This window comes from Oryctolagus cuniculus, chromosome 11 (assembly GCF_964237555.1).
Source record: "Oryctolagus cuniculus chromosome 11, mOryCun1.1, whole genome shotgun sequence".
Lineage (NCBI taxonomy): Eukaryota > Metazoa > Chordata > Mammalia > Lagomorpha > Leporidae > Oryctolagus > Oryctolagus cuniculus.
Genome location: NC_091442.1, coordinates 99,359,646 through 99,372,758, shown reverse-complemented (window position 1 = coordinate 99,372,758; position 13,113 = coordinate 99,359,646). Strand labels below are relative to the sequence as shown.

The 13,113-nt window shown below is 41.7% G+C and overlaps 1 protein-coding gene across 17 annotated transcripts in view; it reads right to left on the bottom strand.

Annotated features, from left to right (window-relative positions):
• Nucleotides 1–13,113, bottom strand: part of CFAP54 (cilia and flagella associated protein 54) — a 372,233-nt gene that overhangs the window by 312,248 nt on the left and 46,872 nt on the right. For all 17 annotated transcript variants that reach the window (XR_011380202.1, XR_007919544.2, XR_007919541.2 and 14 more), the window contains exons 13-15: nucleotides 10,798–10,932; nucleotides 8,967–9,114; nucleotides 3,156–3,232 (exon numbers count right to left, since the gene is read on the bottom strand). Coding sequence is in view for 11 of the 17 variants with exons in the window: in XM_051845787.2 (XP_051701747.2) it covers nucleotides 3,156–3,232; nucleotides 8,967–9,114; nucleotides 10,798–10,932 (360 nt within the window). In the remaining 6 variants the exon portion in view is untranslated. The remainder of the gene's footprint in view (nucleotides 1–3,155; nucleotides 3,233–8,966; nucleotides 9,115–10,797; nucleotides 10,933–13,113) is intronic.

Sequence of the window (13,113 nt, the reverse complement as noted above, 5' to 3'; positions counted from 1 at the left end):
AGGATTTACTTTACGGTCTTGTGAGCTCTCATTGTACTTGAAGAAATTTCTTCAGGTCTGTCTGATATCTCAGTGTTTTCTAGCAAGTGCATTTTTTAAACCATCAAGTTTGCCATTTTGCCAGAAAAAGAAGTCTCTGAGAATATTTTTCTAACATCAAAAAATGTCAAAGGCCTCACATACACCCACATTCTATCATCATCTTCACCACCATCATTAATTATCTTTATTACCATCTCCATCATCACCATCACAGCTAGTATTTAATTAAAACATGTTCCAGGTACTGGGCTTAAAGCTTTGTTTACACTAACCTTTTAATTGCTATAGTCCTAAAATGCAGATATTCATTAGTTATTGTAATTTTATAACCCATTTGTTGAAGAAATAGATGTTATGTGTCCAGTAAAAGTTTAAAATTGTTGTATGTCATGTAATTACAATAGCATCTGGTATTTTAAAAATAATGGCATGAACAAAGGGTTTTCAAAAAGTCCATGGAAAATTCATATTATGAAAAGGCATCGATTTCAAATTTTTGACACTATAAAAAATGTATCTTTTAATTACATTTTTCCATAAACTTTTTGAAATCCAACACATATATGCAAAATATACAAATTTATCTGACCTAAAGATTCTGCTAGATGAGAAAATGAATCTCCTTACAATACATTTTCACTCTTTTCCCCCCACTTTGCTCCCCTTCCAGTGAATTTAAGAATCTTAAGTTGAGGGGCCAGCACCATGGCTCACTTGGTTAATCCTCCACCTGTGTTGCCGGCATCCCATATGGGTGCCAGGTTCTAGTCCCAGTTGCTCCTCTTCCAGTCTAGCTCTCTGCTGTAGCCCGGGAAGGCTGGAGGATGACCCAAGTGCTTGGGCTCCTGCACCCGCATGGGAGACCAGGAAGAAGCACCTGGCTCCTGGCTTCAGATCGGCACAGCGCCGGCCGTAGTGGCCATTTGGGGAGTGAACCCATGGAAGTAAGACCTTTCTCTCTGTCTCTCTCTCTCTCTCTCACTGTCTATAACTGTACCTGTCAAATAAATTTTAAAAAATTTAAAAAAAGAATCTTAAGTTGAGATTCAATGCTCCATATAGAACATGCATAGCTACAATGTGTTCTGGTTTTCACAATGTCACCAATATTTCATTTAAATTGTATATCAACCCAGTGGAATAGGTATATTATTAAAAGCCAATCAATGGGGCCAATGCTGTGGTGCAGTGGGTTGATGCCCTGGCCTGAAGCATCAGCATCCCCTATGGGTGCCAGTTCTCGTGCTGACTGCTCCACTTCCAATTCGGCTCTCTGCTATGGGCTGGGATGGCAGTGGAGGATGGCCCAAGTCCTTGGGCCCCTGCACCTGTGTGGGAGATCCGAAAGAGGTTCCTGGCTCCTGGCTTCGGATCGGCACAGCTCCGGCCATTGTGGCCAATTGGGTAGTGAACCAGCAGATGGAGGACCTCTCTCTCTCTCTCTCTCTCTCTCTCTCTCAAAAAAAGAAAAACTAGTATTACAATGCCTGATATTTAGGACACCAGTTAGTCCTAGCTGTGGGGGAAGGCAGTGTGATTAGGAGAGGTTAGTACAAGAGGTGAGTTCCATCTGCATGGTTGGCCCTGAGCATCCATGGGTTTCATCTCACTGGTTCAACCAATCACAGATTGGAAACACTCAGGGGGAAAAACTGCATCTGTATTGAACGAGTGCAGACATTTTTCCTTGTCATTATTCCCTAAACAGTATGACATAACAACCATTTATGCAGCATCCAAATGTGTTAGGTATATGTACAAGGTGGAAATGATTTAAAGTATACAGGAGAATGGGCGTAGGTTACATGCTATTTTATACAGGGGACATGAACATCCTCAGAGTTTGTTAGCTCCAGGGGTCCTGGGACCAATCCCCCACAGATGTACAGGGACAACTGTCCTATGAACATTTTGTTTCTTGGCCAGCATGTGAAGCATGAGTCTTCATTATAATATCATTTATGATTTTCTCTTCTATTTTAAATGGATTTTTTCAAGAAAATACAGTAACTATGAGGATCAAAATTTAGCAACAAAGCATTGATGAAATAACACTAAGAAAAAGCATCAGGATGCTATTATGTTAATAAAGAAATATGAGACAGACTAGTAGAGAACATAGAAAAATGATATTTAGGTCATAAAATTACATACGTTTTTCTTCAGTTTTTATATCTCGAAGTATCCTCCAACATACATTCATAATATTATATTTTAGGAATTAAATCAGGCAAACCAAACCACAGTTCACCATGTTTTCTCTCTAGAAAAGTACTTTTCAACTAGAATCCATAGAGTAGACATATCCTAAACAGGTTTTCCATGATGGGTGAAAGGGGTTCCATACTCAAATAATGGAACATAGGTTGTCCTATATCGCCTCCCTGGAAAATCACAGGCTCACAACAAACCAATGATTCTGAGAGGCCTCACAGTAAAGAAAGCTATTGTATTTAATCCAAATCACTCAGGATTGCTTGGCCATGCCAGTGCCATCACTATCTGTAACACAGCGTGAGTATCACAGAGTGTACAGAATGCTGTTCTAGACTTTGCCTATAAATAAATGTGTGTTATGAATATGAGGCAGTTCCCCAAAATCCCATTCAGCTCTACAGAACAACACCATCCACAATACTCAGAAATAATTCAAATACTCATATCGTTAAAAAAAAAAGTATACTGAAGAAGAGGAACAGCACTCGTCTCCCCCAGCTCCCATCTCCTATCAAGCAAACGCTTACTGAGAAGCTTCCATGTGCCAGAGACTGTCAACAGTACTTAAACAGGTAGGAACTCATTCAACCCATCAAAGGCATATGCTGAATAGAACATCACTGCCCTGTAAGACTATCAATCACATACATTCAAAACATCAGAGAAAACGTAACTATGAGTACTTTCAAGATATTTTATCTAGTTAATTCTTAGTACTGACTAGATTTTTTTTCTAGAGAAAGCAAAGGGCAGAAAAAGTCCCTGTAATTCTGTTTAAAGATACCACACATTTTTAAATACTAAATATTCAAAATTATTTCCATAATGAGCCATTATGCATTTATAAATTTCATATTATCTGAAAATAAAAATTAACATTTTGAGTGTTATAATACCTTTAATATTGGAAGAATTTCAGGGATCCCCTTTGGAGTCCCCAGGGATTCTTCAGTAGCTTTTCTTGAAGACAAATCTGGAAAAGAAAGAAAAGAGAGAAAGGGAAAAGGAGGAGGAGGGGGGAAAGGAAAAATAAGAAGAGGAGAAGAGTATAAGACAGAGGAAGAAACAAAGGGAAAGAAGGGGGAACCAGAGGAAAGAAAAGGAGGAGACAAATGGAAATGTAACCGTGAATGATAATCATGAAAAACATTGTGCTCAGCTGGTTATCTTTTTAATTACTCATGATATTAAGTCCAACATTTTAGAACTGAGTATATACCAAATTGTTTCTTCCATGTAACTATTACATTCAACAGCATCTTGCAATACAACAAACCAAATCAAGAATCATGTTTACAATAACCCAATACATTGTACAGAGATTGATCTTCCAATATATTCTACAAATCCATTTGAAAGCATTCAGAAAATAATAGCATAAAAGCCTAAAGTTTGGACAAGTATCAGAAAAGACAAGTTTAAGTCAGAGGAATACAAATATAAATGTTTATAAGGCAATGTTGGTTTTCTATTTTAAATTTTTTAATAATTCAAACTGAATGATATATTACTTAATAAACATCTTGAAGCAGATTGTCATAATATAAATGAATGATTTGCACTGTATGTTTTATGTGCCAATAAAGTGACAAAAATAATATTCTTAGGAAAGTAATAAGCATTTAAATATATAAATGGGGCAATCCCTCATTACATAAATATAGATGTTTTTGAATTTATAAATGGATTATACTCCAATTAGTACTTTAGAACTTAAACACGAAAAAGGACTGATACCTGTCTTTAGCCCATTCCTACTCAGACAATTAAAATAATAATCTCCTAAAAGTAACAAGCAAACCAAACAATATAATTGAATAAGAAACAGATTTTTTCAAAAAGTAATCACTGGGCCTTTTGCCTCCAGTAATGAGTAATCTGGGAAAATTCTCCTGATTGTGGAAAAGCTGGAAAGTACACTTTTTAAAAAATCTACAAGTTAAGAAGACAGTGGAAAAAAAATTCAGGACCAGGATATTGGAAAGGGATACAGAGCATACACAGCGGCATTAGAGCTACTTCTCCCACTTGGGACTTACATCAGTTCCACAGGGGAAACTGAGAAGCTGAATAGTCCTTTTGACAGCCCGGAGGAGCTAAAGTAACAAGAATTGGGATTCAGGGCCCAACAAGGATAAGAGACAGAAGGGGCTGCCTTCAGGAGTTAGGCTGAACTGAAAGTAGGTCTTCAAGGACAGAACATCTCAGTTTCAAAATATCTCTAAAATTGGAATTAAAGGATCCAAAGAATTAGTGTCTTCATGCATCTAGTAAAAGCAAGTATAAATCTTCTCTGAAAGAAATCATTGTCCAAACCTTCAAATTCTTTCTACAAGATATTAAGCAAATAAAATGTCCGTCACACACTCAAAAAATAACCAGAGTAACAAAAAAGTTGATGATAAAAGTTCTTCACTGAAGAATTCAATATAATAAAGGCAAATGGAATGATAGAAATTAGTAGTAGCCCTTCCAGCTTCTCACCTTCACTCCCAGAAGCCTTCAAGAGAGGACAACAAAAGTGGTTTAAATACCCTGTCTCCCAGCTCTCAGAGGCACATGCCATATAGTCTCCCAGAGGACCCACAAGGAAGTAAGCCCTGAACCCACAAACAGCTGTTTGCTCATTAACTCTCTGTACTTTGACAGGCTTCCTTCCTGCCCTGTAACACTTTTCCATTCCCTCACTGTGCTTCCCTGGAGAAGATCCCAAATGAACTACTTCAATCAAATTACTGTCTTAGAATCTGCTTCTCCAGGTGGCCACATGGCCCAACCGCTGGTGACAAGCTCCACCTCCACCCTGATGGGATTCGCTGCTCTTACTTCCCTGTCCACCCCCTGGCAAAGTTTTCAAAGGACCTGTTCCTGAACACCCATCTCCCTCTCTCCCTCTCTCCCTCTCTCTCTCTCTCTTCCCCCCTCTCTCTCTCCTCTCTCCCTCTCTCCCTCTCTCCCTCCTCTCTCTCTCTGTCTCCTGGTCTCTCTATCTCTCTCTTGCTCTCTCTTATGCTCTCTTTCTGCCTCTTTTCCTTCGTTGCCCCTTCCCTCCAATCTGTCGGTTTCCCCCAATAAACCTTTCCCTTAAAAAAAAAAAAAAAAAAAGAATCTGCTTCTAAGGAACTAGCTTAGGAAAACAGCCCAGCTGACAACACCTGAACTCAGGGATAAATCTGTACAGCGCAAAAGGTGGGACAACCAAGCATTACACGCTTCTAGATTCAAGGCAATAGAGAGTAAATGGCAAGACCTATGGAGTATTCTCGCCAAAAAATAATTGGCAAGAATTCGCTTTGACAAGATATCACTTGAATCTCAGTTAGCCCTCAGATGTGACTACCAGGCAGAGAAACAAGTTAACCAAACAAGGAAGCAAATAGCCAATTCCATAATATGGGAATCCTTCAGGAAAAGACAGTTTCTTTTAAAAAAAAAAAAAAAAAAGTCTTAAAAGGAAGTGAGAAAGGAAGACATTTTAATGTAATCAGGGACATGGAAATTACTACTAATTTTGTAAGGTATAATAATAATAGTGCTGTGGCTCTGTGTAAAAACAATCCTTATCTAAAAGACAGAGAAAGAGAGAGATAGTCATTGCTGAAATGTCATGATGTCTGCTTTAAAACACTCTAGGGAGGGAAAAGTGTCCCAGAGAGAGATGAATTAAGATTGGGAAAATGTTAATAATTATTTGTGCTGGGATAATGGATCTAAGTGACTTATTTCCTCCCTCTACTTTATATTTGAAATTCTGTATAAAACAAGTTTTAAAAACGAGAAAGGCATTTTAAGACATTTCAAAATAATGAATTCAGTGGCTGGCGCTCTGGCACAGTGGGTTAATTCCCTGGCCTGAAGCGCCCGCATCCCATATGGGTGCCAATTCAAGATCCAGCTGCTCCACTTCCGATCCAGCTGCTCCACTTCCGATCCAGCTGCTATGGCGTGGGAAAGCAGTAGAAGATGGCCCAAGTCCTTGGGCCCCTGCACCCACATGGGAGACCCAGAAGAAGTTCCTGGCTCCTGGCTTCGGATCAGCACAGCTCTGGCCATTGCGGACATTTGGGGAGTGAACCATCGGATGGAAGACCTCTCTCTCTCTCTCTTTTTGCCTCACCTCTCTCTGTGTAACTCTGACCTTCAAATAAATAAATAAATCTTTTTAAAAGATGAATTCAGGCCACTCAATGTGTTAAATGACTGAAGACCCCCAACCTGAGCTCACATTCACTTGGGAAGCTAACGAAGGTGAGAACAATCTCTGCCAGCTGAACTATGACCAAAAGAGCCTGCGTCTTAGAGTTTAAACAAGTCCCCAGGCAGTGCCTGCAGCAATCAAAGTTTGAAAACCACAGCTCTAAAACTCCATTTGCAAAGCCACACTCAACTACGCTCAGCAGAGCCACATTATTGAATCTCTGGAGCAATGATTATTTATTACAAAGTCCTCCAAATGTCACACAGACTCTGCAAGTGGGATGAAACGGCAAAGTGAAGCTACACCATGGACATCCACACCTCATTCTCTACCTGTGAGTTTCCCAATGAAACAGACGGTGCAGAGCTTTGACCATCTTTTGAGAGACGGCATCTCCTGGAAGGAGAAGAGTGATGGCGGACAAGGAGAGTAGGAGAGTGTATAAGAAATGAGTGCATCTGGCCTCAGAATCAGCCCTAAAGGCACTCGGATCTGGCTGAAAAGCCCATGAGAGTATTTCAGGCATGGAAAGCCAAGACACTCTGGCAAAAAGATCTCTGTGAGTGAGATCCCAGTGGAAAGAACAGGTCTTCAAAGAGGGAGGTGCCTTTCTCTGAAGGGAGGAGAGAACCTCCACTTTGACTATGACCTTGTCTAAACAAGATAAGAGTCGGAGAACTCAAGGGGCTTCCATAGCCTTGGAAACTCATGACTGGTGCATAGGGAGATTACTGATGCCATAAACAGGAGTGTCAATTTGTAAAGTCAACAACAGGAGTCACTGTGCACTTACTCCTCATGTAGGATCTCTGTCCTTAATGTGCTGTACACTGAGGCTTAATGCTATAACGAGTACTCAAACAGTATATTTCACTTTGTGTTTCTATGGGGGTGCAAACGATTGAAATCTTTACTTAATGTACACTAAACTGATCTTCTGTAAAAAAAAAAAGAAATTATCAATTCCCAACTTGACTCTCACTGGGATTAAACATGACAATAGGTCTGATCTGATTTCATCATCATTTAAAAAAAAATCATCTATTATTTTTCACTTTATGTTTCTGTGTGGGAACAAACTGTTGAAATCCTTACTTAAGGTATACTAAGCTGATCTTCTGTATATAAAGAGAATCGAAAATGAATCTTGATGTGAATGGAAGGGGAGAGGGAGTGGGAAAGGGGAGGGTTGTGGGTGGGAGGGACGGTATGGGGGGGAAAGCCATTGTAACCCATGAGTCGTACTTTGGAAATTTATATTCATTAAATAAAAGATAAAAAAAAAAGAAATGAGTGCAAAAAGAGGTCAGTGGGGGCTGGCAGCTGGCCTTACAGTTAATACACACGTTAGAGCACCGTGCTCCGTGTCAGAGTGCTTGTGTTCAACTCCCAGCTCTGGCTTCTGACTCCAGGTTCCTACCAGCGCCAACCCAGGGAGCAGCTGTGATCGCTCAAGCAGCTGAGCTCCTGCCACCCACATGGCAAACCTGGATTGAGTTCCTGACTCTTAGCTTTGGCCCAAACCAGCCTTGGCCACTGCAGTAATTTGGGGAGTGACCCAGCAGATGGGAGCTTGCACACACTCTCTCTCTCTCTCTCTCTTTCTCTCTCTCTCTCTCTCCCCCCCTTCTCAAATAAAAACAAATACATATTTCTTAAATAGGATAAGGAAGAAAAACAGAAGAAATGAAGAAAGAAGAATTAGAAGAGAGAATAATAAATGAGAAAAAAGGTAGAAGGATATTCGTCCATTCAACAAATATTTGAACTGCCTCCCTGTGTGGGTATCAAGAATACAATGGTGGGGCTGATGCCGTGGTGCAGTAGGTTAATCCTCTGCCTGCGGCACTGGAATCCCATATGGGTGCCGGTTCTAGTCCCGGCTGCCCCTCTTCCAATCCAGCTCTCTGCTATGGCCTGGGAAAGCAGTAGAGGATGGCCCAGTGCTTGGGCCCCTGCACCTGCATGGAAGACTGGGAGGAGGCTCCTGGCTATTGTGACCATCTGGGGAGTGAACCAACAGAAGGAAGACCTTTCTCTCTGTCTCTCCCTCTCACTGTCTGTAACTCTACCTCTCAAATAAATAAATATTTATTTTAAAAAAAAAAGTACAATGGTGACCAAAAAAAGCATTTTCTTCCTTCAAAAAACATTCACCCTTATGAGAAATGGAAAAGAAAAAATTATGAAAGAGGATAAAAGAAGGAGAAAAATAGAAAGAATGAGAGACGGGAGAGCAAAAGAGGTATAGGTGGCAATTAATAGAGATATATGAGTGAGGAGACAACAAAAAGTATTGCCTGCCACTTAAACCATGGAGCATATAACATTCTTTGCATCCACTTGATGAAACCTGTGTTATCTCCAATTATAAATCATCAAGAAGCACAACACTGAAATGCCTAGTTTCCATTAACACAAGTTAGCTTCTGTTCTAATTTACACTTATGTTTTTCTTTTTATGTATGCATATATTAAAAATCTCATACTTTTTCATTCAATATTTTACCTAAATTTTTAAATTTTCTTTGTGGGCTTCCTAGATTCTCCAGTATTTCACTTAATCGTAGTGTGACCTCTGCCACCACCACCACGTCAATGTCTTCCATCTTACAGGAATGAATGACTTCATTTATCTGCCACAGAAGATAAACCCACTAAAAAGAGAAAATACACACCCAAATCAATTAAGAGTATATTGCACTGTAGAGGATTCACATTCTTCAAACCTTAGTACTTCCTTAAAATGACCATCCTCGGGACCAGGGCTGTGGCGCAGTGGGTTAAAGCCCCGGCCTGCAGCCCTGTGGTGCTGGCATCCCATATGGGCACTGGTTTGAGTACCAGCCACTCCATTTCTGAGCCAGCTCCCTTCTACTGTGCCTGGAAAAGCGGTGGAAGATGGCCCAAGTGCTTGGGCCCTTGAATCCACATGGGAAACTCAGAAGAATCTCCTGGCTCTTCAGATCAACTCAGCTCCAGTTGTGGCCATTTAGGGAGTGAACCAGCTGATGGAAGATCTCTCTCGATCTCCCCCCCCCCTTCTCTCCATAACCCAGCCTTTAAAATAAATAAAATAAATCTTAAAAAAAAAAAAACAGACTGCTTGGAATGCCTTCATCCCATATCAAAGTGCCTGGTTCCAGTGCTGGCTACTCTGCTTCCAATCAGCTTCCTGCTTACGCATACCCAGGCAGGCAGTAGGGATGGACTCAAGTACTTGGGTCCCTCCTACTCAATTAGCAGACTCAGGCTGAGTTTCAGGCTCCGGGCTTTGGCCTGACCCAGAACTTGCTGGTGCAGGCATTTGAGTACTAAACTAGAAGATAAAAGATTGATCTCTATCCACCCCCCACCTTCAAATAAAATTCTAAAAATAAATAAAACTTTATTCAAGTAGAATAAAACTTTTTCAAAGCAGTATTGTGGTGGGGGAAAAAAAATGACCATCCTCTAATCATATGAAAATGTCATGCAGGTACCTCCTCCTTTCATTAATGCATCTTAATTTTAAATAATATAAAAATCCTCTAAAATGATATTTAATAATTAGTCTGCTATATAAATTCATAAAGATTCATTTAAACTTATAGCCTATATATCTATGGCCACAATGGCAAATGGATGATCTGTTCTTTTTATGTAGCAATAAACAGTGTCTGTATCCTCAAAGTTCTCGTTCTCTCTTTGAAGTGAGAGTTATGATCACCATTAAAGTCCTCCAAATCAGTGAGGAGACTCTGGGGTTTCATACTCCATACTAGGAGCCTTAGAAACTGTCCTGCATGCCTATATCCCCAACAATTAGCACATAAAACCAGTCATCACATTTGGGGATCTAAGATAACAAAAAATATTCATGCACTCACATCTTAACAGGAACAGGTGACAAAAATCCTAATAGAGCTGATCTCAGGAGCCTTAGAACCACTGGAGCTAAAATCTTTGTTGGTACTAAAGTATCTTTTCCATGTTTCCCAGTTATAATACTCAAATGCTCAATTTCTTCCTTCCCATAGAACAGCTCTCTTAAATCTAGCCATATTATTGAGGGAAAGAAAAACTTAAAATCCTTGCTTACTTGTATTCTGTAGTACTAATCTTCCTAACAAAGTTATCCAAGCTCATGTGACCTACAACTCACTATGTTCATTCCTCTGTTTAAAGCTTGACCCACCAAAACAAATAAAAGTGGGGCAGGCAGGGGTACAAGAATGCACATTAAAGGAAAGGCTCACTCAGCATAAAGAAGAACATCTTAACAAATACATATGCAAATTATACTAGTTATTCAAGTAGATAAATGGATAATATAATGCAAAAAGCAAAAAAAGAGATACTTTGTTAGTACTGATTTTCAGGTTGAATTTTGCATAATCACTTCCAGTCATATTGAATCGCTGAATTCCTAATTTGCATTTCTGCCACAGGAACATTATCATGTCCACAATGATTTCTTTATCAGGCAGAACATCCTGAAAAGAAGAGTGATAAAGCTAATGAGTAAGAATAATAAGCTAAACTAACATCTACTGTGTGCCAGGTTATACTCTAAGAGTTTTATATATACAACTCACTCAATCCTCCTAACAACCCCAAGAGGTGAGTGACTAGTACTCTTACTCCCACTTGACGGATGAAGTACTACTGAAGGTATTATTACTCTCATCCCCACTTCACAAACTGAAAAACAAGGAGATGAAGTGAGGTGATTTTTCCCAAAATGAAATGACCAGAAAGAAGCAGGTCAGAGGAATATGAACCCAATAGTACAGCTCTAGAGTTGTCATTTGTAACACACACTTTCTTTATGTTAATTCTGCCTCTCTAAAAAGACCCAGACATTTGTAGACACGTATGAAAACCAGTTAGTCCCATCCAACTTTGAAATTTATATATACTGTTCTCTAAGACTCCTGCATTTAGCTAACAAAGAATTGGGAGGGCAGATAAACTACTAACCCAACTGGAATTGTGGGGAGCAACCCGGACTGGACTGAGTTACTGGAATTAAGACTTATTCTATGCATCTGCTCTCCCACAATATGGTGCTGGGAGAGGAGAAAACAGCTTCTACGCAGCTGCCTCTTGCCAACTTGAGTGATGACCTCCAGGAGCTGATCCTGCTCCTGATTGGAGGAGAGCAGCGTACTCGGCATGTGGGCAGCCGAGTTAGGATTGGCGGAGGAGGACTATAAAGGAGGAGAGAGACGGCATGCACCGGGGAACATCTAAGGGGAACATCTATCTGAAGGAACACCTGTGCAGCCCCCGAGAGAGCCGGCCGGTGGTGTGCCGCTCCCCCGCGGAAGTGGGGAATGTGGCAGGGGGAACCGCCCTTCCACGGAGGTGGAAGGGTCGGTAGCCAACCCGGGAAGAACCAGCAGCAAACCCGGGGAGGGCCAAGCAGACAAAAGAACAGCGCAGGGTCCTGTGTCGTTCCTCCACGAAGAGGGGGAGCGACATAATGGTGCCGTGACTTGGATAGGAAACTTAGGAAGGAAGAAACGGGAAGAAGTGGAAAATACCGGAGAGAGAGACTAGCGAAGAGCCTAGGGGAAAGCCCGACGAAAAAGGTGCCGGAAGAAGCTATTGAAAGCCTAGGCATAGACTCAGATACGGACTACGGGGGGAAGCTGGGAGAAATCTCTAAGGTTGAAAGCGAAAGTGAAAGCTAGAACAAACAGACTCGGATACGGACTGTGGGGAGAAGCCAGGAAAAGTGAGGGAGGAATATTGTTGGAAGAAAACTTAGGGAAACATACCGGGTAGAGAAAAATGTTAGGGAAATTGAAGCCGCGGGGGGCAGGCCGAGGCGGAGACGTAAGCCAGTTTGGAATTCTTCAAGTCAGCCCGGGGAGCAAAAGGCGAAAATCTGGAACCAGAGGCAGAGACGTGGGCCACCAGGTTGGAATTCGCCAGGTTAGTCCAGGGAACTTGGACTGAATACCAGTGGTGGCGGAAACGTGAGCTGTGCTGTGTGACTCGTGGAAGCCGCCGCGTGCAGAGAGAGCGAGTGGGGCACAAGTAGATAGGGAACCCGGGGCTAGCGCAAGGCTGTGGTGCGGACGCGAAGGGGCGCGGAGACCGCGGAGTGCGGCGCAAAGCCGGGAAGCCACCGTGGGGAGGCGAGGCGCCGAGAAGCCGCGCAGAGCCGTGAAGCTGCCGCGGGGCGGGCGCCGGAAAGCCGCAGGGATAAGAGAAACAGAAGTTTAGAAGTAAAATGAGAGAAATAGGAATGCTGGTAGATAGAAGTAAAACAGGAGAAATAGGAATGCCCGGAGATAGAGAAATAGAGAAAGGCCTCCCCACAACACGCACGGCAATGAGAGAGCTTGGATTCGGTCTGCCTGATTAGGGCGATAAGCACCAGCAGGCAGCTCGACCAGAGTATGAGCTGCAGGTCACCGAAGATAGGCACGAATCAACACCAATAAGTCTCCCCACAATACGGCAATGAGAGGGCTTGGATTTGGTTTGCCTGATAGGGCTTGTAAGCACCTGCAGGCAGTTCTAGCAGAATAGAGCATGCGCTGCAGGGCACCGAACACAGGCACGCATCAGCGCCTAAAAACCCCCTCACAACATGGCGAAGAGAGGACCCGGATTCGGTTTGCCTGATTGATAGGACTTGTAAGCACCTGTGGGCAACTCCA